At 34.9% G+C, this 27482-nt stretch overlaps 1 protein-coding gene across 18 annotated transcripts in view; it reads right to left on the bottom strand.

Annotated features, from left to right (window-relative positions):
* EFCAB3 (EF-hand calcium binding domain 3) overlaps nt 1–27482 on the bottom strand; it is a 722802-nt gene that overhangs the window by 164051 nt on the left and 531269 nt on the right. For 16 of the 18 annotated variants that reach the window (XR_008916397.1, XR_008916396.1, XR_008916398.1 and 13 more), the window contains 5 exons: nt 26081–26182; nt 6531–6584; nt 5705–5812; nt 3417–3470; nt 1804–1905 (listed from right to left, as the gene is read on the bottom strand). The exons of 1 other annotated variant lie outside the window; for it this stretch is intronic. Coding sequence is in view for 14 of the 17 variants with exons in the window: in XM_056817026.1 (XP_056673004.1) it covers nt 1804–1905; nt 3417–3470; nt 5705–5812; nt 6531–6584; nt 26081–26182 (420 nt within the window). In the remaining 3 variants the exon portion in view is untranslated. The remainder of the gene's footprint in view (nt 1–1803; nt 1906–3416; nt 3471–5704; nt 5813–6530; nt 6585–26080; nt 26183–27482) is intronic. One more of the 18 variants, XM_056817029.1, reaches the window with a different exon arrangement.

The following is a 27482-nucleotide window of genomic DNA, read 5'->3' as shown; positions in this document are numbered from 1 at the left end:
TAAGTTGGTCTCCTCCTTGCCTATTTTGATGCCTTCAATTTCTTTTTCTTCTCTAATTTCTACTGCTAGTGTTTCTAGTATCTTATATATTCTTGATATTTGAAGAATCATATTCAGAGTATTATATAACAAGAAGTATTATAACACATTTGTATATTCTGACCTTTTTATTGATATGGTATTGGACTTACTATTTAAAGCTATTCCAGTGATTATTTTTATATCAAACATAAGTCTTTTTTTAGCCCAGAAAATATTTCATTTTTTCAATGGTTTTTGATTCTTGCCAACCTTAGATCTCTCAATTCTTTTCTTAAACGATCTTTTCCAGATATAAAATCAAGAAGTTTCTATGCTGTCTACAAATTTCAGATGTCTATCTTTCCTTATTCCGAATATTTATCCTAAGTTGTACAATACTGGATGATCATGTGTTCCATGAAAACATGTTTCTTGTTTCCTTTGGATGTATGATTAGTGAACTCCACCAAATTGTTCTTTGCCTCTTCAAGGCATTTAACTACTATGTTAGTATAACTGATTTTGTTTTAAATGCTATGAAAACATTTTAGACTTATCACAATCCTGAGAGGCAAATGTTATTGTTTCCATTTTACAGTTGAAGAAACTGAGTTTAAGAGAAATCCAATGACTAGTCCAGGGTCACACAGCTAGAAAATTTCTGATACCTAATTTGAACTCAGTTCTTCCTGATTCCACAATATAATATACTTGATCCACAATACCCCCTATTCAGAAATGCCCATGTCTACAATGCCTAACTGTATTCAAGATGGTAGAGAAACCAAGATTCTTCAGGTGCTACCTTGGAAGAGTAATAACAAAACTGTGATTTGGATCTTAGTCCTTGATTTATTCCCAATCAGGTCCTCCTTTCTATTTACAACACATTTCCTCTTAGGAGAAGTCTAAGGAGCTTTTACCACTAGCCTGGGAAAGATTTAAACAAACTAGGAAACATTGTCAATTCTTATAAGGAAAGGAGACAGTTTACTGATTATTTCCTGGTTGGCCGGAGTGGGACAATTTAGTCTTGCCTTTTGCCCACCATCTAATACAGTGGTTTTCAACCTTTCTAATGCCGTAACCCCGCAATACAGTTCCTCATGTTGCTGTGACCCCAAACCAAAAAATTATTTTGGTGGCTACTTCAAAACTGTAATTTTGCTACAGTTATGATTCAGAATGTAAATACCTGATATGCATTATGTATTCTCATTGCTACAAATTGAGAGGTTGAGAACCACTGATCTAATATATGACAGTAACTATTTGCCTGTATTTCTGGGGAAGGGGGTGATCACATTGAAACATTACAGGGAGTGTTAAGTGTCCTCTCATAGTGAATCCTCCTCTTTCTCTCTGCCCTGAGAGAAATTTTGGCTACAGTTTCCTGTCATATTCCTTTACCTCTTTTAATCCCTATTCCCCAGCTCCTTTGCTAGCCCACTTGGGGTAATAAGATGACTTTCTATTTGAGGCAATATTGGGTTATTTTTCTATCACTCCTTTACTCTACTCTCTTCTAGCTTCCCCTACCCATTTCTTTTGCTTTTCTTCTAACCTATTAATTTCTTTTCATTTTATATCCTTCCCCTTCTCTTTATCATTTCTAAGGCATCTAAGTGGTTAAAGTGCTATGATTTTTCACTAATTACCCTTAGACTGAAGAACTTCAGCCTAGGGAGAATGAGAAGCATCTTTCTTTAGACAGTATCAGACATTTTCACACTAGCAAGCCCAAGTTCCCCTGACAGCCACAGTGGCATCTGGAATACTCACCACCAACTGGAAGGTTTTCTAGGAGATCTATTTCTTCCTCTTCTGTAAGATTGATTCCCATGTCCTTCAGAAAGTCTTCCAGGTTTTGAAAATCAACGTTTTCTGTTTATAAAAGATAAAAATGTTGAATGATGTGAACATGAGGTATATGTAATGACTCATAGTGTGAAAGATAGTACCTATTCCTCTGTCCCATCACCTCCAAATTGAACAAGAAGAACAGAGTTAGCCATTGAGATGAACCCAATCATGCTGGGAAAATCACTTGTAAATTCAGAAACAGAAATTACACATCTTTCTGGTTCAGGGTAGTTTGCTGGACTCAAAAGTTTTTAACTGAGGAATACTAAATGAGTATTAGGCCTTTGTCTGGTCAACAGAGGCAAAAATCTATGGCAATTTACCCAACATTGGTCTGATTGATAAGTAGAGTTTGGTTTTCTTTTCCTTTATCCCATTGGTTTTGACTCACGAAAATGCATTACTACAAAATTTTAATCCTAGACTTGGAGACTTAGAATCTGGTATGTTTCAACAAGAGGAAAAGTGAAACATGAACAGAGAGATTATATTTTAGTAAATTGAAGGGTTGCTATAAAGAGCCTGGAGAGCATTTAGCAAATCTGAAAGATTTCAATAGAGTTATCATCATGTAATAGATACATCCATAAAATGTACTTTCACAGTTGTTATCTTGCACTCCTGACTCTCATTCTCCCTCTCTTCTAGATCCCCATACCCAATCATTTGTCTAATATTGCCATTTTCCCCTTGATAACAGCTCTCATATTTAGTCCCTTTTAAAAACTCTCTACTCACACTGCCCCATCCTTAGCTGAAGTCATCCTCCATTTCTCCTTTGAAAGAAACTTTGTAATTGCCCCTATTCTCTTTCCTAGAATCAAGAGCCTCTTCCCCCTCCAATTTATCTTCCACATAGCAGCCTAAGTGATAGTTTCAAAGTACAGATCTATTTGGTCATAGGTCTTGATAGATCCACAAATCTGTATTTCTCCTGAATCACACATGAACTCATCTCTACTCATTTTCCTTGCCTATTTATGTTCCTCATACGTGGTCTTTCATTTCCTGCTTCTATATTATATTATTTGCTTTTCCTCGGGCTCCTTACATATACTACAGAGTCACTTTCTCTCTTTGAGATGAACCAAAATTTCTGTTTCTTCTGAGGTTTTCCTTATTTTCCCAGTGGTAGAGCACCCCCCCCCCAATTATGTTGTATTCAATCTGCACATATTTATATATGTATATGTTGTCTTTCCAACAGAAGGTATTATCAGGTGGGAGTATATTGTTTTTGTGTTTATATCTCCAGCATTTAGAAGGGATATGGTGGGAACTTATTAAATATTTGCCAATTGATTATGTCTGTGTATACAGTTCCAGAAATATTTGTAATATGTACTCTTAGAGAAATTTCCGAGAGGGACATAAATTGACCCATTGACACAGCAAGTAAGTGTCAGAGGGAGAACTTGAATCCTGGTCTTCTTCATTCTAAGGCTCTATTTCTATCCTCTTTGCCATGCTTCCTCTCATAGATTCATGTGAAAAATAATGAGATGTCACCTGACTTTTCACTTCTAACTCACCTTGAATAGTTTTTGCATTATCGATAACTTCTTTGAGGTTGACCTTTCCATCATCTATAAGAGAAGCCACATGTTAGAAGGAGATCTGGCAAAAAAACCTCACAAAAAAGTCTTTTATTATATTCTCAGATAAGCTAGAGAAATTAAACAGTTTTTTATAAATTCAGGTAATTATCTTGGGATTTTATCTTATTTTCTCTACACATTAATTCTTAAGAGAAAGCATTAGGAATGAAGAAAGCTCTTAATCTGTAAACTGAGGATAATATTTGTTATAATGATATTCAGAATTTATGTAGGGCTTTAAGATTTGCCAAATACTTAAAAACCATTAACTCATTTTATCCTCAAAACAACCCTGGCAGTCAGGAGGCATTACTATTATTACAGGTAAAGAAACTGAGACTGAGAGAGGTTACATGGCTTGGCTTGAGTTACAAACATAGTACATGTCTAAGGAATTTAATTCTGATGTTCCTGACTTTGTTTCCAGTCCTATATACACTATACTACAGTCATTCAGAGAGCTTCCTTTCTCCTTGCTATTGACTATCAGAAGGACTTGTAATCAGACATTTTATTTTAGCATTGCTAAAGAATTGACCCATTTATATCAATTAGTTTGAACTTTCTTCTCCAAAATGAAGGTCCTAGACTAGGACTAGACTCCATATCCCTTCCTAGCAAGAACATGATATGACACTGTGGTCGAGGAAACTCCCATTTTTTGATAATGCAAAGACAAGAAGAACTAGTTTTTTCTTTCAATATTCTGACTCTATTCTTGAATATGGTTACTATTTTAATATATGTTTGCAAATTGGCTTTGTCTAATTAGTTGTATAAGCTATATTGTATCTCAGGAAACAAATATATAATTTTGTTATAAAAAAGTTAAGTTTAAATAGCATTTAAATAATTTGGGTGGAAATAATATGGCTTTTTTTGGAGAGTAATACCTTTAGTGGGATAATTTTGTTAAAAGCACAGAAAACAAGACATTTAACTAAAGAATAATCTTTTGCTATTATAAGTACACATGTGATCAATGACATTTATTCATGCCTTTAAAATGTATTAAGCTTTATATAAATGTCTTTTAAATCTCCTTAAGTGTCATCCTCTATTATATTCTTTATCCTGTTCCTTGCATCTAACCAATTGACAAGACATGCTCATTCTCTTTCTCCCTCTAGTTGCTTGCTTCTTTCCATCCATATTCAAATTGTGTATCTTCAGGTAACAATTTAATTTAGATAAAGGATTCACATTTGTTATTTTGGCCAATAGCAACTATCAAAGGTTGTCTACGAAATGGGAAAGGGTTTAAAAAATGTGATGATGAAGGACACTCACAATGTCAGGGTCACGAAATCTTAAAATATTTGATATTATTATCCTTTGACAACTGATCAGAAGGGCTTAGCTGAGGATCTCATTTTCTTTTTCTGAGATCATGAATCTAAGCTGAGTGGCAGAATTTTTAAAAAATCTTTTCATTTGCATGCTAATTTTTAAATCGCTTGCAATATCTAAATCTTCCATTACCATGGTCAGATAGATATTTAAAGGCCATGATAACAAATCATCAGTGATCTAATGTAAAAGACCAATTAGGCAATGAGCATATGATGGAATCATTATGAGAAGTTTGGTCACTAGATGGTGATGTTGATGATGATTTTTTCAAGCGAGGGCTAAAGGAAGATGAAAAAATTGACTTGGATAGACTTGACTTATAGTCTGCTCAGGATATTTGGACCAAGGACAACATAGACCTTTTAAGATAATAATAATGATCAGAATTTATATTACTTTAAGGTTTCCAATACAGTATGTTTAAAAATAAATATATAACACAAGTTATATATATATATGCTTATTTATCAATTGATTTTTTTACCACAACTTAATTTTTTTAACCCTTACGTTTCCTCTATGAATCAATACTGTTTTTGGTTCCTACGCAGAAGAATGGTAAATTCTAGTCAATGGGGGTTAAGGGACTTACCAGAGTTAAACAGGTAGGAAGTGTCTGTGCTAAGATTTGAACCTATGACCTCTCATCTCTAGGCCTAGCTCTCAATCCACTGAGCCACATAGTGGCATTCTGGAAACTTGTAACCTGAAGGTTCAGTCAGAGGTAATATTCCTTCTTATATTATGATGGGCTTTTTCTTTAGGAATTGCTATCTTTTCCTGTGATTTCAGTAAATATCCTTATAGACATTCTCCAACAGGAAATAAAAGTTTTCCCAAAAGCATACAAAGGCATAAGAAATGCTCACCATCAATTGGCAGGTCACTCAACAGGCTATCAATTTCTTTATCTGTAAGTTTGATCCCTAGGTTTCCCAGAATGTTGTCCAGTTTGTTAACATCAACATTCACTCCTTCTGAAGGAATAAAATTGAAGAACACAATCATTGAAGCATTCATTAAACTCTCACTTTATGTCATTCACTGTGATAAATTGTAGGAATTTGAGGCCAACTCCAGGCAAGAAGCATTTCTTAAATCCTTCCTCTGTGCAAGGCACTTTGTTAAAAGCTGGAAGTAAAAAGACAAATCAAAAGTAACCTGCCTCCCCTGGAGTAGCTCACAGTCTAATGACGGAGACAAAGAAGAAAATTATGATATTGTGCCAAAGAGCCACAAATCATACAAAGATTCTCTATAAAGAATTTCGTGAGTGGATTCACCATTCGTAGCAGTTTGAAGGTGAGATACTACAAATAATAATTCATATTCATATAATACTTTTCAAATATAATCTTGAAATGCTTTTTCAAAGGCTATGTAACAATCTCTAAGGACACACATGGAGAACAAATTGGAGAGCTATGATGATGATTTGTTCCTGTAATTGTGGTCCATGTCATCCTGGAAAAGCTTCTAGAGCACCATGTAAAGAATGATTGATGAAGCCTGATGGATTATGTGAAGGAGTTTGAAGTTCTCAATAGTCACAGAATCTGGTGAATTGCCTTTTCCAGGCTGGCAGTACATAAAGATTTGGAGGTCATGAGGCAGAAACCCTGAATCAGTAGATTGGAGGGATGATAGGAATCTTATTACAATCACTAAGAAGAAATAAAACAGTTTCTCTCTTACCACCAAGATTCTGCACAGCATTCATTACATTCTTCTTATTCACTTTCCCATTGACTGTAAAACAAGGCACAATTCATGTTACAGAGGAAGTAACAGAGAATTACAACAGTAGCAAAAAGTTTATCATTTTGTAAAGCTAGCCTGTAAACACGGTTCTATTCCTTCCTTCCTCCCACCAAATGAGAAGTGAAGAAAAAGAAAGTGATCTAAAGGAGATCAATCTATTCCTTTCCTGAACATGGATGTTTCTGACTCTGTAGTAACTTAATTTACTATAGTGAATGAAGGTTTATTGCAGAGAACAGCTTTACTTATAGTAGGTATTATTTCATAAGCTTTTAACTCAAGAATCATTTTATAGGACATAGAAGAGAGCACTGGTGTGGAAACAGGCTGTTTTTTAGTAGGTGAAACTATGAATTTTGTAATGTATAACTTGTTTTAGAAAGTATAAATTTAACAAGCTAGTTCCAACATTGTGTTTCTCTGTTTTTCTGAACCCCCCTTCTCTTTTGCATATTGTATTACATCTTTCATTGATGACTTTTTCATACTTTTATTCTTTTTTTCCTTGGCATCATAATTCCTATATCTTTTTTGTCCCTATACCTGTCATTCTTCTACCCCTAATAAGAACCTTAGCTTATGATGAAGAAAAGTTTCAAGAAAAACATATCCACACATGTGAAAATATGTGTCTTGTCTTTACCTCTAGTTTAAAATTTCTCTGGTAAGAGTTGAGAATTTGATTCATCACCAGTCTTCTCATGTCATAATTCCAATGTAAAGTCTTTCACAGTTGCTTTTGTTTAACTTCTAATAATTTTAAAAATTGTTTTTTGGATTCTGCTCAGTCTTCTCAGGATCAATTTATAAAAGTCTTCACATGTTTCTCTGAGGCTCTCCCATGTGCAGTTTGTTATCGTGCAATAATATTCTATTGTATTTATAGATGATAATTACCTTAGCCATTCCCCAAATGATATAAACCCTATAGACTTCCCGTTCTTTATTATCCTAGGGGGAGCTTCTAACCATAAGACAGAAGTACACGAAGGGTTAGACAATTGGAGTTAAGTGAATTGCCCAGAGTCAGACAGGCAAGATGTGTCTGAAGACAGACTGGCACTCAGGTCTTCCCAACTCTTGGACTGGTCCTCAATTTACTGTGCTACTTAGCTGCTCCAATATTTTTTATTTTGCACTTATTAGCCCTTTATGTCTTTCTCTGAGCTCCTAAAGGACATAAAGCAATTAGGCCTATAAATGGATCTAACAGAATGAAAACCCCAATTATTCCTTTGACCATAGTCCTCAATTGTTTTCCAGAATATTTAGAACAATTGTTTCACCAGGAGTGCATTAACATAACTTTCTTCCAAGGGACTCTCAGAATTTTCTGAATAATTTTATTGATTTAACCAATAATGCCATTTTCACTACATTGACATGGCTGATACATCAGCCAATTCACATCCCTTTATTTATATAATACTGTATTTCTATAGAGGGTGTTTTAATAGTTTTATGCACACGATTTCTTTCTGTCTTAGTAGACTGCATTCACACTTTGAATAGATTATACTCACATCTTATACAGAGGAAGCCAAAAAGAAGACAAGATGTTTAAGCAAATAATCTGTGGGATGGTAGTGTTGGCAATAATTGCAGGATATTGGATATATAAGATCCTGTATAGTACCATGACAACTAAAATTTTAGAATCCAAAGGGGTACATTACAAATACCACTACTTTCATACTAAACATGCCATTTCAGAAAGATACTATTAAATGGCAAGTACTGACACAGGTTTTCATCATTACAATGACTGCAATAAAAACTCTTACCTACCTGAAGAACTTTTATAAATTTGTAGTTCCAAAGATAATAGCACAAATCATGGTAGTTGACACCAATTTGGCAGTACTGATGAAAAACATGTCTGAAGAATTTTTAAAGGCAACAAGGCTAGATCAAGTCAAAGATAAGGGAAATGGACAGGCAGACAGATATACCAAAGGATAAAGAAAAGAAGACCAAGAAAACCAAGTCGGGTGCACAGTGAAATGACAAGGACAAGGACACTAATGCAAACAAAGAGGCTGAAAAAATTCTTCCCTTAAAGGATATTACCAAGATCTCTGATACAGCTAGAGTGTTGCACTCCAAAGTCCATAAACAATTCACAACACAAGAATTGGATTCTATAAAGAAAATATTCCCAAATATTTTATATCTTATATCTGAGCCCCATAGATCTCATAAGGAATTGAAAAGGGCTTTCCATATTTTTGAGCCAAGTTTTTAAGATACTGAGTTACTTTTGGCAGAACTGTTTAGCCCCCATGAACATCAACAATTTATTGACAGAACAAGATCAGAAAGCACCTTGACGAGCTGGCCAACTGAGGAGCAAAAAGAGGATTTTGACTTATCTAACCCTATTAGCATGACCTATCTGAGAAATGCAGAGAGGATTTGCTCAAAGCAATTAAATATGTTGCTCCAAGCCAAATGCTTGGGGTAAATTTGATAAGATGGTACAAGAAAAGGGAGAACATCTAGTCACATTTATTGACTGTCTTTCTGAGACAGCAAAGACTATCATGGGCATAGAGAAGGATTCAGATGAATCCATGACTCATATTAGAAGACAATTTCTGAAAGTTTGCTCACCAGAACTTAGGAATTTCTTCAAACACTACTTTCCAAAATATGATTCAGTGAATTTGACAGAACCAAGGAACTCTGAATCATATATATTTGACAGTTACACAGAGCAGAATATACAGGTGACAGAATTAAAGCAGAAATTACATGAATCAGAGCAAAATGTAAAGGAGAAGGAGATTCAGAAAATAAAAAATATTAGCACTGTTAAATCATACACAAAACCTGTCTATCAGCAAAGAAAAGTACAAAGGGAGATAATGCTTTTTCTGTCACAAAACTGGAAACCTAATAAAAGACTCTTTTCTCAAAAAGAAGTATGAGGTTAACAACAAGAACACAGAAGGCAAACACTATAAGAAGCAGAAAAGTTCATGCTGTAACCACTGCTCTTTAATATCAAGTCAGGAAGCAGCAAATATTCAGGAAATGAGGGAAGCTATAAATGCAGGGACTAAGCCCAAATATGCAGAAATTGTTAGGAGAGAATTATGAAGCCAAAATTATGGTGTATTTAGTTTGGCCCATGTAGATAGAGAGGTGCAAAATAATAAAAGGCAGGCTGGTATAAAACAAATGAGAAAACAGAAAAGGGACAATGTACAGGTGATGCAGAAAATTGAATCTGTGAGTACTGAGAAAAGCAAACCAACCAAAATAGCAAATGACAGGTAGAGACAACTGAAAGAACTTAATGAAGAAGTTAAAAACATCATTACTCAAATACAAACTGAGATAGGAGACTTAGAGAGAAACTCATGAAAAAAGTAGAAAACAAGTCAAAATATACTTAGAAAACTTTTTTCAGTGCATATTGGCACAGGGATTGAATTTTGTACAAGAAAAAGTCAAAAGAATTTACATAAACCTAAGCAGGAGCTGGGGAAAGACACTGTGACACAAAATTTCAATTCCCTGCAACAAAAGGACTGTAGCAGGAAGTCAAAACAATAGGTTACTATTAATGAAGTTATAAAAGATTTAAAACCACTCAAAGATGTACATACAAACCCACATGAAACAGTTAATTCTTCAAACAGCTATATGGCACAGATCTCCTTAGAAAAAACATTTAGTTTGAATCCAGAAGCTAAAAGTTTTCATCCTACAATGACTAATTTAGAAAATACAAAATTTAATGAAAATGAAGCTGAAATTACATTTGAAAATAATAATCATATTCAAAGTAATGGAGGTGAAATAGTAGTTAAATTGGAAATGTAAACCTTAAAATTTCTTAGACTTATAAATGTTGGAAATTTCACCATTGGGAAATTTCATACTTGAAAAATTTCCTATTGATAGTGGGTCTTGGCTATTGGAATGTGAACCCCATTGGCATGGGAGGTTCCTCCTCCTCCCTTCTTAAGATTACTTTAGGACAGAAACCTTTTGCTGAACAATGGAAAGGACTTTGACCTATGCTTAAGCATAGAACAGGAATTTCTTTGAGTCATGATTGATTTTAGAATTGATACAATGGAGATACTTGGAATGACAGAACCAAGTCTTGGAAAATACAATTTCCACCCCACTCAGTCCTAACAGGATTTAGGAAGGGCTGCAGCATAGATCAAAATTTAATTATTCCAATCTCTACCTTACTCAGGGTAACAGGATTTAGGAAGGGCTGTAGCAAAAGATCAAGATTTAATTATTTGAGAATATGACCTTCAACAGACATGTGCAAAGCCACAGACCTCTGGGCGGTCCTGGGTTAAGCTAGAGCCACCATTGGCACAGGGAAAATGATGGACAGTGATTGGTAGATGTGAGAACTGAGGGGAGGGAACTTGGATGGTTTCCTTAAAGATAGAGGGGGTCTGAGGACTGAGGGGGGGTTGGTTGGAGAGTTTTGGCTCTGAGTGGTTGGAGAGGTGCTTGGAGAAGCTTGCTCTAAAGGAAGCTGGAGGTGGAGGCCCGTGAGACTGTTTCTCCATTTTGGTCACGTGAGTAATAGGGACTGATCTCTTTTCTTTGCCCCAGCTATCTAAGGGTTTGGGCCTTTTGGCCCAGCCTAAACAGAAGGGGTATTTAAGCCTTATTCCCTTCTCTCCCCTTTCTCCCTCTCTCTCTATATCTCTAATTCCTTTCTTCCTCCTGTTTGTAATTAAACTCTATAAAAGGTTGACGGCTGACTTGAGTTTTCATTTAGGAATTACATAGCTGAATTCCTTGGCGACCTTAAATTAATATATATCAGTCTTTTAAAGCGATTTCCTTGTCACATTGTGGCTGACCACACGGGAGTCTAAAGAATTCTCTCAATAAACTTCTGAAATTCCTTGCCTTTTTACTATACCGTCTCACCACTTAGTCCCTTTTAACAAAAAACTTGGCTTAAAGACACAGCTGCTAGAACATGTGAGTATAAAAAACTTTTTCTCTCTTCTCTTTTCTCCTTAAGTTAAATTGGAATCAGCAGTTTTTCTTTTTCTTCCCTTTAATCTTAAGGGACAGCTGGGTAGCTCAGCGGATTGAGAGCCAGGCCTAGAGACAGAAGGTCCTGGGTTCAAATCGGACCTCAGATACTTCCCAGCTGTGTGACTCTGATAGACAGAAAACAGCTGTTTTAAATCTCAGCAACAGGACTCTAAAGTCCTGGCTGGAAGGGCTGTTTCTAAATATCCTTTCCCTTAAGGAACAACTTCCTGGATTAGAAAAAAACAAACAAACAAAAAAAAACCTTGTGGAAAGTTTGTGGCTTTGCCCTGCTCCCCATGTGTTTTGTGAAATTACAAAATATATATAAAAAAATGAGTACTACATTCTTTGACAATTATATGGCAGCTGAAGAAGTAGGGGCATTGAGGAATGCAGGATACCTCCAAATTTTTATATTAATAGGTACTGTCATTTTTGTACTCCTCAATACTATATTTAGAGATGCTAAAATAAAAAAAATTGAGGATAAAATAAAAAAATGAGGATAAAATAAAAAAAATGAGGATAAAATAGAAAATATTGAGGATAAAATAGAAAATATTGAGGATAAAATAGAAAAAATTGAGGATAAAATAGAAAAAATTGAGGATAAAATAGGAAATATTGAGGATAAAATAGGAAATTTTGAGGATAAAATAGGAAATTTTGAGGATAAAATGGGAAATATGGAGGATAAAATAGGAAAAATTGAGGATAAAATGCAAGCCCAATTAGAAGATCTAAAAAGTTTCTTACAGGATCAATTGGCAAACAACCACTCTACCAGAAACAGACCTGTTTCTGAACCTTTGAATGAGGAAATTTCCTTCCCTGAAATAGAGATGGAAAACACCTTCCCTATAGCCCAGTTAACAGACTGCTTCTCTCGTGCAGTGCAAATCTTGACTGAATTTAATCCCCAAAACCCTTCCCCTGCATTCCCAGTTTCTCATGTTCCCTCTCCTACAGAAAACGAAATTCCAATGCAAAGGAGATCGTGTCCTCCTAGAGAAACCTGTCCTTATCAAGCTGACCCACAGGTACAAAATTCAACTAGAGGCCTGTTTCCTCTAAGAGAAGTACCTGAAATAGGATGGAATGGGGATGTGGTGACTTTAAGACATAGGATACCGTTTACTCCCCAAGAAATCAATGAATTTACACGAAATATCCCCACATATGAACAAGATCCTTTTCTAGTAACAAAAAAGATGGGAGACATATTTTTTCAGTATAATCCGTCTTACAAGGACGTTGAGAACTTACTACAGGCTTTTTTAAGTGAACGTGAAAAAAATAAAATAATTGCTCATGTCAACAAAACCCGGGGGCGTAATGCAGCACATTGGCCATCTCAGGGTCCCGAATGGGACTATAACAATCCTGAGGATTATCTACAACTATACCGTTGTAGAGAGGCCATCCTCACGGCTATGAAGGAATGTGCAGACAGTACAGATAAGTGGATGGAACTGGGAAAAATTAAGCAAAAGGAAGAAGAAACACCCTCCAGATTTATGGACAGAATTATCGAGTTTGAGGACAGATACTTAGATTGGGACTTAACTAAAGAGAGTAGTTTAAGACAAGTTAGAAGAATCTTTGTAAACAATTCTTGCAAAGCAATTAAGAATTATTTTAGAACACAATGCCCAAGATGGTCAGATATGGACCTTGAAGAATTGCGAAAAACAGCTATATATGTTTTAAAGGGAAACAAGGAAAAGGAGGAAGAAAATAATGATGACATGGAGGAAGTGAAGAAAAAAATAAGATATTTAATAGATAGGATGACTAAATTAGAAAGTGGGCATGATAATGAACCAATGACAATTGCCCCTCTCCAGAAATCCAATTATCAATCCATTACTTGCCACTTCTGTGAGAAGAAGGGCCACAAAATGATGGAATGTAGAACCTTTCTTAAGATGTTTGGAAGGAATACACAGTTTAATAATAGTTTTAGAAATAATAACTATAGAAATGATGATAATGGTTATAGAAACCAGAATTCTAGAAATTATAATAATGACTATGGAAATAACTATAATGAATATAGAAATAAGAACTTTAGAAACCAGAATTATAGAAATAGGAATTGGGAAAATAATGACAATGCTCCAATTGAAGGAAATGATAATACCCAACAACAAAATATAAGAAATGGAGCTCGTCCAAAACATGCTCGAGGTGCTAATGAACCTCAGAGAGGTGCCCTTCAGGAGGGTGCCCAAGGAACTTCCCAATAAAATGAAAATGATTCTTCTTAGATTGTATTGATTTTGTTGATGTTAATTAACCTTTTTCAGTTTTTTCTCCACTCTAAATAGCAGGAAAGAATGAACAAAGAACTTAAGACTATGATTGGCAAATTATGCACTGAGACCCATTTAAAATGGCCTGAAATTCTCCCTCTGGCCCTATTTTATCTTAGAAGCAGGCCTAGAGGAGACTTACATATTTCACCATTTGAGATGCTTTTTGGACATCCGCCTATACAGGCTAAGCCTTTCTCCCCGGCTTATACATCGCTATTAGGGGGAGATATTACTATTGCTTCCTATATACAGGAGTTACAGCACAAACTACGTGAACTTCATGAATCCGGAGCTGCAGTACAAGCCAGACCATTAGACTTTTCTCTGCATGACCTGAACCCAGGAGATAAAGTTTATATCAAGAATTTCAAGCGAACTGGAGCAATTCAACCTTCATGGGAAGGACCATTCCAAATATTATTAACTACTCCAACATCTATAAAGATTGGAGAAAGAGACTCTTGGATTCACTGCTCACATGTGAAGAAAGCATCTTCTGCTGAGACTGATTGACTCTATCCTATGATATGAATTGTGACTCTATCTTATCATATGAATTGGAGATAATAATCCATAGACAAATGGATGCTGTTTTTTTTCAAGAATATATTGAATTACTGATTTTTTTCTTATTTTTCTTATTTCTTTTCTTTTATTTTTTGATCAGAATATTTGATTTTTTTTCTCATTTTTTGTACTGAAGGTACACATAATTAATATTAATATTATTTTTCCCTGCAGTAATACAAGTTAATATATATATACTCTTGCTATAATATCAATATATGCCTAAAAGCTTTAAACTATGGGAACCTGCCATTTATTGATAAAATAGTATAGGACTGTGATTAATGCTTGTGTCTGATTCCAGGAAAAGGGATAAAAACAAGGAGCACAGACTAAACCTGGATAGTGCCAATAGAGCACACAAGAAATATTAAAGTAAGACTCGAGGTTGCGACGCTTAACTTATGTTTAAGTCGTAGGACTTCCTTGTATCTACACTCTTTACGAAGTACTCAAATAAGTACAAAGCTTGACTATCATGCTGGCTCCCTATATCCCTGAGGAAAAAAAAATCAGACGAGGGAATGACATTTCCCCATCAAAATAGAATTCTAATTCTTTTCTTCTTATATTATGGCAACTTCCTGTAGTCTTGGCTACAAATGGCTAAGTGAAATATTACTGCATTCTGTTCTACATACTTGTGGGATAGAAATTACTTTAAACTGGACCTATACAAGGCCTATTTTGAATTTTTTCTTATGTTTTTTATTATTTTTCTATTCTTTTGATAATTGACATATACACCCCCATAACTGCACATTACATTCTGAGCTAAACTTGATATATGTATATATATATATATATATATTTTTAATACTTACTTCAGGGGGGATTGTATTTTAATTTAAAATCTAAGAATTTTTTTTATTTTTGAATTTTTTTTTGTTTGAGATTGTATTTTTATAAAAATCCAAGAATTTTGTTTAAGATTTTACTGTTAAAATACAAATACAACAGATGCCTGTGCTCAAAATCACTATGGTCAAATTGGGTCCTCTCATCATAGATCATATTTTCCTATTAATTCCTTCATGTCCAAATAACCTTTTAGGTCAAGATTTTTTGTGTAAGATTCAAGTGACTTTGCAATGTGAAAGATCTGGGAAAATCTACTTACATTTGCCCCAAAATTCACTAAAGCACTACCCATTGTTATATTTGGAACAATTAGACAAAGAACCTGAGAAAACCAAAATTTTAAACTCTATGTGTGAAATACCAAAAGATATTCCACAAGGGGTGTTTGCAAAATATCAAAATGATGTGGATTAGATCAAGTTGGTGACACCAGTCAGAATTGAGATCAGAGAAGGAATACTGCCTAAGATAACACAATACAAATTAAGCAAAAGAAGGAATAACACCAATCATAAACAGTTTGCTAGAACAAGGCATATTAAGACCTACTGTGTCTGAATTCAATAGTTGAATTCTAGCTATTAAAAAGAACAAGCTGAATGAAAATAGCACTTCAGCTTGGAGATTTGTAATGGATCTTAGGTCAGTAAATAACTTTATAAGAAAGAAAAACATTGTCACACCTTCTCTGAATGATAAAATAACCCAAATACCTTCAGAAGCTAGGTGGTACACCGTGTTGGACTTGAGCAATGCCTACTTTACCACACCATTACACCATGACTCTCAAAATATTTTTGCTTTCCAATGGGGACAAACTTAGCTGTGTTATACCAGACTAGTGCAAGGATGTTGTGAGTCTGCTTCAACATTTTGTCAACTTCTGCAGAGAGACTTAGCCACCATAATTTTCAAATGTAGCAGATTAATACATTATGTGCATGATTTACTGCTAGCATCACCTGACCCAAAAACATGTTTGGAAGACTCAAAGAAGTTGCTATTAGAACTTCATAAAAGAGGTCATAAAGTTTCAAGAAAGAAAATTCAGTGAGTTCTTCCAACAGTCAAATATCTTGGATTTGTCCTGGAGAGGGGCACCAGGAAAATCTCTAATAAAAGAATAGCAGACATACAGAAGCTAAGCATCCTTCGGACCAAGAAAGAACTGAGAGCATTTCTAGGGGTTGCTGGTTTCTTGAGACAATATATAGTAGGATATTCCCATATTTCCAAATGTTTAACTGATTTGACAAAGAAAGAAATTAAAGAACTGTTGCAATTAAACAAAGAACACCTGCATGCTTTGTCACCTTTGAAAGGAGCCATTCATTCTATCAGCTCCAGCTTTGGGAATACTATATTATAAGAAAGAATTTCACTTGTATGTCCATGAAGCTAAAGGCATCACTTCTGGAAAGCAAGCACAGTATTTTGGGCTGAATTTAAGGGCTATTGTATTTTATAGTTCTATCCTTGATTCTGTCATACAGGGAATAGTGCATTGCTTCAGGAGCGGATAGCCACATTTCTGATGGTCAAGAAATTGTATGATATAGTACTGGGATATAAATTGCATGTGTATTCTGCTCGCCAACTAGAAAAACTGCTAAGGTTGCAGAATATGCATTCATTCACTGATGCAAAAATATCCTGGTATGAAATCATTTTGTTAGGCAATGATAACATGACTATTCATAGATGTTCACCATTGACTCTGACCATTGTGCACCCAGTGACTCTGATTCCAGAATTGCCATTAGGTGGAGAAGAATTACATGATTGCAATCAAGTAGTAGAAATGATGCACAAATCCAATGAACAATTTAAAGACTCATCTCTTATCAATCCAGAAATGGAGTTATACACTGATGGGTACTCCTATATTCACAATGGGAGGAGAGCCACAAGAGCAGTGGTAGATGACAATGATAAAAAACACATTGGCATGCATCATTGCCAAGTCATGTTAGTGCCCAAGGAGCTGAGTTGAAGGCTCTGCTTGTTGCCCTAGAGTTGGCTAAAGGAAAAAAGGGTTAATGTTTACATGGACTCAAATTATGCTTTCTTCACCTTGCATTCATCTGCTCACATATGGAAAAACAGAGGGTTTAAAACATCAGCTGGGAAACCAATTGTATATGGCAAATTGATAGACTGTCTTATAAAAGCTGTAGAACTTCCAAAGGAGGTGGCCATAATCCATTGCAAGGCACATACTCATGGAAAGGACAGAATAGCCTTAGGGAATGACAGAGCAGACATAACTTCAAAATATAGACTGTGAGGTTTGGACCCCACTGTGTGCTGAATTTTTTTCTGATTGAAAGGCACAATCTCACCAAAGCTTACAACAGAGAAGGAATACAGTCATGGAAGGAACAACTAGGCGCTAAACTAATCAAAGATGTCTGGATTGATCAAGGGGGTAAACTGATTCTCCCTAAAAAACAATATCAACATCTATTCACTGTAATTCAAGCAAAAGGACATTATGGGGTGCAAGGGATTCTGGATACAAAACAGAGATTTTAGATGGCACCAGGAATAACAACAAATGCCATTAGAACTTGTCAGGCATGTGAAACATGCAGAAAGTATAATCAAGGACATTTTAAGAACATAGCATTGGGAGGCAGACCACTCAGCCACATGCCTTTCCAATGTATTCAAATTGATTATATTAACATGCCCAAAGACAAGGGATACAAATATGCATTGGTTATTGTGGATAGACTGACAAGATGGGTTGAAGCATGTTCATCCAAGAAAAATGATATAGCAACAGTAGTGAGATTTTTATTAAAAGAGATAATACCTAGACATGGCATTCCCAATACCATAGATTTGGACAGGGGGTCCCATTTCATTTCCCAAGTTCTGCAAGAAATCTATAAGAACTTGGGGATTGAATGTAATTATCACTTGGTTTATTGACCCCAAAGTTCAGGCCAGGTGGAGAGGATGAACAAAGAAATGAAGACACAGATAGGTAAACTGTTCAGAAACACAATTAAAATGGACAAATGTTATGCCTCTTGCTTTGTTCAACATAAGAACTAGATTGAGAACTGACCTACATATATCACCATTTGAAATGCTATATGGTCAACCACTTTGGCATGGTAGGATGGTAAAACCATCATATCTGTCCATGTTAAAATGGGAATGTATACTTCATGAATATTTAAAACAGATAAAAGATAGAGTAGACAAATTGAGAAAAATGGGTTTACTTGTGTAAAGAATACCACTAGATTTTTCACTGCATAAGATAAAACCAGGAGACAAAGTATATGTCAAGAACTTTAATAGAGAATCTCTTACAGAACCAAGATGGATTGGTCTAACAATGGTCGTAATGACAACTCCAATATCTATAAAGGTTGATCAAAAAGATCCATGGTTCCATGCTTCACATGTAAAATTGCATCACACCTATAACATTAACATCAATGAAGATTCATAAATATGACATCTGAAATAAATAGCCCTAGTCAATCAACAATACAAATAGCTCTAGCAATAATCAACAACAGTCCCTATGAAAGGAAAGCTATGAAAGACATAACAGAAAGAACAGACAAGAGAGCATTGCACATGTTAAAATAAAGGAAAGCACAAGAGAGTACAAATTAGAACAAGCAAGCACTGCTAACGCAAATGAAACAGCTCTGGAGAGAAAGATAGACAGTAAAACAGACAGAAAAGAAAAATAGACATTTTAAAACTTAGCTCTAAAGAAAAGTCTCTACAAGTCTATACAAAGTCTCTGCCAACAATTGTAACAACAAAGAACAAAGTTATTTCACTAAGAAAACATAACTATGACTAAATGAAATACATCATACCAAAATTCTATCTTCAAGAAACTTCAAAAGTCAACATATTTTAACATGAAAAACAAAGAGAGCAAACACTAAATCCCCTTGTGAAAACTCAAACATCAAAAATTGAGATAAGAATATCAAATTCATAATCATAACGTACATCTAAGAACACATACTACAACATACTACATACACCTACTCATGAAGATGATCATATGAAAAGCTTCCATGCATGAATACTGATAAGCACACATGAATAATTCATACCTTACTTCCATGAATAATGAAAAATTCCATCTTACATAATGAACATGTAAAATCTTACACACATGCATGTTCCTGTATGTTCCTGAATGTTAAAGAACACAGAACTTCAATCAAGAGTTGACAAGAGACAACAAGTGTATGCAGCACAGATGAAAAAAACCAAAGACATATTTTTTTACAATCAACATCAAAAGACATGGAAGGGCTTTGAAATTTTGGACTTGTGGTCATAAGGTCATGTAAGAATGTGACATACATGTTAACATCATATATACATATATATGCTACACATAAACACACCGTGGAAGGAAATCTCATGGACTGGGTAAGTATATAACATATGCATAATTGCAACACACAAAATTCATACTGATATATAAATTTCTGTGGAAAATTCAAATAGACAAAGAAATATCTGCACAAGTTTGCACAAAAAACAAAACAATGTATTATATTTGTACATATGTAAATCTGTATAGATACAAACCTATGTACATATGTAAAAACCAACATACTAATATACTAACTATATTAGAATAATTTATTAATGTTCTAATGACTAACAACAGGGACAGTTTAGAAAATTTTGTTCAAAGTCTTAGGGAATGTAGGAACAGACATAAATTGACTATAGAAGTTAGATTACATTATGATTTTAGGTTAACAATTGTTAGTAATAGAAATTTTATTTAGTAGAACTTATAGACATTAGGAGATAAGACAGTTACATGTTCAAAAGACTGTTGAAATTGTTTAAATTGTTACATGGTTTGTTATTATGTTTAAACTTCATTCATGTAAATTCCCTGTTACCCCTAAACCATTTTCCTAAATTGAAAATTAGCATAGAGATAGTTAAGACAGAATAGTTAAAATAGACTAGGATTTATTGTTTTGGGAGAGTAAAGGAATATTTAACATAATATAGGGTTAAGAATAGATAGTTAGAAATTTGACAATATATTTAAAAGGTAAGTAACATTGATTCAGGATGCAAGATGCATCCTTTCCAAAGGCAATATGGGGGAATATAATGTTGTGGAGGAGAGAAAATGGAAAAGTCTGCAACAGAGCTGGAAAAGCAAGGACTTCAGAACTGTCAATCAAGATGAATATTCTATTTGGAATGAGGACTACAGAAAGATAGTTAAGAAGGAAGGGACAAACTGAAAATCTTGGTCTCTTTGCCTTGGGACAGAAAAGAGGAAGGACAAAGTCCTGCTTTCTGGTTTCTCTCTGCTATACTACAGTGAACTTGAATCTTCAAGACCTGTTGTCCATTTTCCTATATCTGAACTATATTCCACCATCCTCCAACTTAGGAATTGTTTGGTATTAGGGAAACCCCAAAACCCTCCCTCCCCTCAACTTCTTTTCCTTTCCTTTTCTTTTAAATAACCCCCTTACTTAAATCTTAGAGAAGAGAAAGAGTGATTTATCTGATCTACTAAAATACTCACTCTGAGCTGATTTCAGTGAGATCAACAGAAGCATCAAATAGGGAGGGGAAGGAAGGAGGAAGGAGATTGGCAGATCTGATCTTAAAAATCATCATCTCTCACTTAAATAATCCCCTAATATACTTAGTAGCTGGATTCGCAAGTATTTTATAATTCTGTAGTCATTTTAAATGGAATACCATTTTTTAATCTCATCCTATTTAGTTTTGTTGATAACATACATAAAGTTTGAAAACTTGTGTGGCTCTATTTTATATTTCTCTACTTTGCTTGTAGCCCCCGGTAGTGAGAGCAGGCTCCAGTAAAATCAGAGCCATCAGCCAGCTAGAACCAGGCACATGGCTTGCTCCTCAGAATGAGAAAAACAAACTTTCCCCCTCCCCAAACACTGTATGTTCAGTCAAAAAATAATAATACAGGAGATGTGTGAAAAGAACATACAGTATTCCATACAAAGCTGGGTTATTAATTGATATGCAGACATGTGATTTATTATCCTATAGAAAATATTGCTTAGAGCCACTAAGGCAGCCTACATCCATTATTTCCATCTTGTAAATCATTACTAACCATTGTTCCTGCAAAGGGCTTACCTGGTCATTTAGCCTATGTCATATTCCCAATAAATACCAACACCTCTCTCAATAAAATTGTCATTGGCCACTTGATTCCCACCAGCCCTCCTGAGTCCATCTGCATTCTTATCCTTTGGGATCCCCAACCAGGTTGTCTTTGTCGTGCCTGACATTTGCTGAACTTGTTTCAATTAATTTTTTATTGAATCTTGATGGTTCTCTAAATAAATTTTCATTTCAATTGTAAATGTTGATAATTTCTTCCTATCCTGTGTACTTATTCATTGTTTTAATTGCAAAAGGTAGAATTACATTGTAATCTGTGGAATTATGAGAAATAATAAAGGTGACTTTGGATATTTTTGATTTAGTGTGATTTTATAGTGAAAGGCCATCTATTTCTAATTCTACTATAGCCCTATTTGTTGCCAAAAAAGAATACATCCTTTTAAATAGAAATGCTTCCCTAGTGAGAGTCTCATTATAAAGAGATGCTCAAACACGTTCAAAGGTATCTATTTGGGAGTTTCCTGTCTTGCTACAAATGGCAGAGTGCTAACTTTTAGCTTGAGATTTGGGTTTCAATGATGCCTTTTTTGATTATAAGCTTTGTGATCTCAGAAAAATACACTTAACCTCTATGGGTCTCAGTTTCATTATCTATAAGATGAGGTTAGATCTGATGACTTCTAAGTTCTTTTCTGGCTCCAAATATATTAGCAATATATACATGGTTCCATAGCTTCCGTGACTTTTGTCCTCCTCCCAGAAATTTGCCAAAGGGGTAAACACCCAATGTATTGACAGTTTTATTCCCTGGTCTTCATATTGTGAGCACTGGACCACTCAGTTTATGGATTTGTTAACTTCTAAAACTTGACACGTGATCACCATATTTTGCTCCTTTTTCCAAAGTTCCCCATTAATTTTATGTTATTACTTGGTAACACCCATCCATGTACCCCCTATTCCCTTCTGTATGATATAATTTTTCGGTTTTGAGGATTGATGAATTCCATAACTGACTAGAAGCATAAGAGTGGTCAAATGTCAGTTTTAAAAGACTTGTTTTTATGAGAAATGTGGTATGATGAAATGAGCCTCACATTTCTCACAGGCGACCTAGCCTAGCTCCTCTTTAACTGTGGGAAGAACTGGTCCTTCTTTATTCTTTGTCCTAGATCTACACACTCAGGGACAGGTTCTATAGTCTTATGACATAAAGGCATGTCATGATGTGTTTAATGCATATTCCTCATCTACTAGGTCTTCCCTTTGTGTGTGGTCTAGACAAACTCTTGAGTGGTTATAGAGGTCTTCCAGGAGGCTCAGCAATATTTCAGGTTTTGATGCAACCATGAAAATGTTGTCCCCCAAGATCACTATCTGTAGGATGAAAGCATTCACCAAGAAATCTTGTTCAACTTCAATCCTCTACCAGGTCTTCTTTTATCATGGTGTTGAATACCATGGTGATGATACCTATGCTGGTTTTCTGATTCATGTGCTCTGTTTGTATGAGGAGAGGCTCATTGAACAAGTTTATTTCTTCAAGGAATCTTGCTTGCTGTGTTACCATAACGATGGGGATAACACATTGGAAAAGAGATCCCAAGATGTTCCTTTGCTCTACTGAATCAAATACTTTTTTCATAATCAGGATATAAGTAAAATGGGATCTTATGTTTTTTCCATCTTTCAACAAACTACAAAATGATCATATCAGGTAGTCCATTGTTGAATATCTCTTGCAGTTATCTGTTTGTTCCTCACTAACACTCTCATCAAAGATGTTTTTGGATTATGTAGGGAAGACTCATGAAAATATTTTATATATTGGTGGAAGAATAAGCATAAAGGTCAGTTTCTGCTTTTCTCTTCTCAGTCATCTTTTGGTTAGCATTAATAAGATCCCATATATTTCCTTTCATATCTTCATATTTCAGACATGATTCTAATACAGGTAGTACCTATACAGACCAAAGCCTTATGATAGCTTAATGCTATTAAAGCTTAAAATTATACAAAAACTTTGGGAGACCTGAATATCTATTAGCACTGTCACACTTGTGTCTTCTTCAGGCCAAAGACATTTAATCCATACTGGGTCTAAGTGGGCAGCTTTTTTCATTTTTGTTTATTTGAATGAGATTTTTATCCCTTCTATATACCTATACTGGTTTGTGATGTTTGAGTAAAAGTGTTCTCTTTCTTTTTCCTGTGCTGATTTATTAGTTTCTTATTGAAATCAATAGATACCTTTTTCATTTAGTTTTATCTGTTGTTCTATTTTTTGTCCTTAAATGCCCTAGAGATTATTTTTTTAGTGAGATTCCTTACAGAGTTTTTTTTTATTTTTTAAACCTTTACCTTATGTGTTAATATCAATTAGTAACAGTTCTAAGACAGAATATCAGCAAGGCCTAGTCTATTGTAATAAAGTGACTCGCCCCAGGTTCAGGAATCTAAGAAGTATCTGAGGCCACATTTGAACCCAAGTTCTCTTGACTCTAGGAATGGTCCCCTATCCACTGTATTGCCTACGTGTCCCATCCCAAAGTTTTATTTAAACCAGTTTAACTTGAAGCAACTTTTCTGTATTTTAAGAGACAATATTGATTATAAACATATGGATCATCTCTTTTAAAGAGATTTTACAAATAAGTTTACTAACTAAAATTATTGTTGTTATCCTAATGTAGTGTAGCTATATTTCTTTACTTGGCATATAAGCCAAACATTGACCAACAAAAAGTATGTATTGCATTCTTTTGGTATTCCTAATGAAGCATCAGATTGAGTGATTAAACTTCTGGCTTTTAATTGCCATTCATGCCATTTTTGATACCTATATTTTCATTTGCATTGTTATTTACCTGTTTAATAATTTAGTATTGAACTGTTTGAATTCTATGCCATAACTTTCTCACTATTGTGCTCTTGATTTTTCTACTTTTTATATTCTTGATATTTGAAGAATCATATTCAGAGTATTATAATAAGGAGATATCACATTTTTGTATATTCTGATGGTTTTCTTTGATATGGTATTGGACTTACTATTTAATGCTGTTCCAGTGATTATTTTTATATCAATCATGTCTTTTTTTAACCCAGAAAATATAATGTTTCATTTTTTAATGGTATTGGCACTTGCCAACCCTACACCTATGAATTTTCTTATTCAAAGACCTGCTCCTGATATGAAATCAAGAAGCTTCTGTACTCTCTACAAATTTAAGGTGTGTATTTTTCCCTTATTTATTAATAATATATATATATCATATATATATATATAATTCCCATATAAATATAAATGAATATTTATCCCAAGTTCTCAAATAACGGATGACCACGTGTTCCATGTAAACAGGTTTTTGGTTATCTTTGCATGTATGATTAGTGAATTCCACCAAATTGTTCTTTGCCTTTTCAAGGCATTTAACTATTTTGTGACTATGATTTATTTAGCTGTAAAGTGCTATCAAAACATTTTAGACTTTTCACAATCCTGAGAGGCAAGTTTTATTATTGTTTCCATTTTATAGTTGAAGAAACTGAGTTTGAGAGAAGTCCAGTGACTAGTCCAGGGTCACACAGTTTATAAATTTCTGGTGCTTAATTAGAACTCAGCTCTTCATGATTCCACAATATAATACTTTATCCACAACACCACTTCAATATCAATAGTTCCTTTGGTACCCTATTACTTTTTATTTCTTTTATCAGCAACTGCCCATGTCTACAATGCTTAACTGGATTTAAGATGGTAGAGAAACAAAGATTCTTCAGGTGTTACCCCAGAAGAGTAATAACAAGACTGCGATTTGGATCTTTGTCCTTGATTTATTCCCAATCAGGTCCTCCTTTCTATTTATAACACATTTTCTCTTAGGAGGAGTCTAAGGAGCTTTTATCACTAGCCGAGACAAGAGTTAGACAAACTAGGAAACATTGTGAATTTTATATGGAAAGGAGGCAATTTACTGGTTATTTTCTGGTTGGCTAGAGTGGGGACTGTTTTAGTCTTGCCTTCTTCCCATAGTCTAATATATGACAAGAGCTTGTTGCCTGTATTTCTCAGGGAGGGGGTGTAACACTGACATCATAGGAGTGTGAGGTGTCCTCTCATGGGGAATCCTCCTCTATCCCTCTGCCCTGAGAGCAATTTTGGCTATAGATTCCTGTCATAGTCCTTCACCTCGTTTAGTCCACAGTCCCAAGTCCGTTTGCTAGCACACTTGGGGTAATAAGATGACTTCCCATTAGAGGCAATATTGGGCTATTTTTCTATCACACCTTCACTCTACTCTCTTCTATCTTCCCCTAACCATTTCCTTTGCTTTTATTCTAGTCTATTAATTTCTTTTCATTTCATATCCTTCCCTTTCTCTTGATTATTTCTTAGGCATGTAAGTTGTTAAAGTAATATGATTTTTCACTAATTTGCCCTTGGATTAAAGAACTGCAGCCTAGGCAGAAGTGAAAAGCATCTTTCTTTAGACAGTAGCAGATATTTTCACACTAGCAATCCCAAGTTCCCCTGACAGCCACAGTGGCATCTGGAACACTTACCACCAACTGGAAGGTGTTCCAGGAGATCTTTCTGTTCCTCTTCTGTGAGTTCGATCCCCGTGTCCTTCAGGAAGTCTTCCAGGTTTTGCACATCAACAGTTTCTGTTTATAAAAGATGAGAATAGTGAATGGTGTGAGCATGATGTATATGTAATGACTCCATAGTGTGAAAGATAGTATGTATTCCTGTGTCCCATCACCTCCAAATTGAACAAGAAGAACAGAGTTAGCTACTGAGATGAACCCAATCATGTTGGGAAAATCACTTATGAATTCAGAAATAGAAATTACATCTTTCTATGCTAGACTGAAAAGTCTTAAACAGAGGAATACTAAATGAGTATTAGGCCTTTGTCTGGTCAACGGTGGAAAAATCTATGCCAAATTACCCTACATTGGTCTGATTGATAAGTATGGTTTGGTTTTCTTTTCCTTTATCCTAGTGGTTTTGACTCACCAAAAAGCATTCCTATAAAATTTTAATCCTAGACTTGGGAGACCTAGAATCTGGTATGTCTCAACAAAAGAAAAAGTGAAACATGAATGGAGAGATTTCATTCTAGCAAATTGAAGACTTGCTACAAAGAGCCTGGAGAGTATTTAGCAATTCTCAAAGAAGATTTAAATAGAGTAATCATCATGTAACACATTCATGTACAAAAGGTACTTTCACAGTTGTTATCCTGCACTCCTGACTCTCATTCTCCCTCTCTTCCAGATCCCCATACCCAATCATTTGTCTAATATTGCCATTTTCCCCTTGATAACAGCTCTCATATCCAGTCCCTTTCTCTCTACTCACACTGCCCAGTCCTTAGCTCAAGTCATTGTTCATCTCTCCCCTTTGAAGAAACTCTGTAATTGGCCCTAATCTGTTTCCTAGAATCAAGCGCCTCCTTTCCCCTCCAATTTACCTTTCACACAGTGGATTAAGTGATAGTTTTTCAAAGCACAGATCTATTGGCCATATCTCTAAATAGATCACCATTTCCATGTTTCTCCAGAATCAAACACATGAACTCCTCTCCACTTTCCCTCCCTATTTCTGTTCCTCACACATGGTCTTCCATTTTTTCTTTTTATTTTCTCTTTTTTGCTATTCCTCATGCTCTCATTACATATACTACAGAATCTCTTTCTTCATTTGAGTTGAACCAGAATTCCTGTTTCCTATGAGGAGGTTTTCCTGATTCTCCAGTGGTATTCCCCCCCCCCCCTTCCCTAATTAAGTCATATTCAATCTTGTGACAAGGAATCACTTTAAAAGACTGATATATATTAATTTAAGGTCGCCAAGGAATTCAGCTATGTAATTCCTAAATGAAAACTCAAGTCAGCAGTCAACCTTTTATGGAGTTTAATTACAAACAGGAGGAAGAAAGGCATGAGAGAGAGAGAGAGA

The sequence above is a fragment of the Monodelphis domestica genome, chromosome 2, assembly GCF_027887165.1.
Source record: "Monodelphis domestica isolate mMonDom1 chromosome 2, mMonDom1.pri, whole genome shotgun sequence".
Lineage (NCBI taxonomy): Eukaryota > Metazoa > Chordata > Mammalia > Didelphimorphia > Didelphidae > Monodelphis > Monodelphis domestica.
The sequence above is the reverse complement of the archived record's forward strand: the minus strand, read 5'-3'. Positions and strand labels throughout refer to the sequence as shown.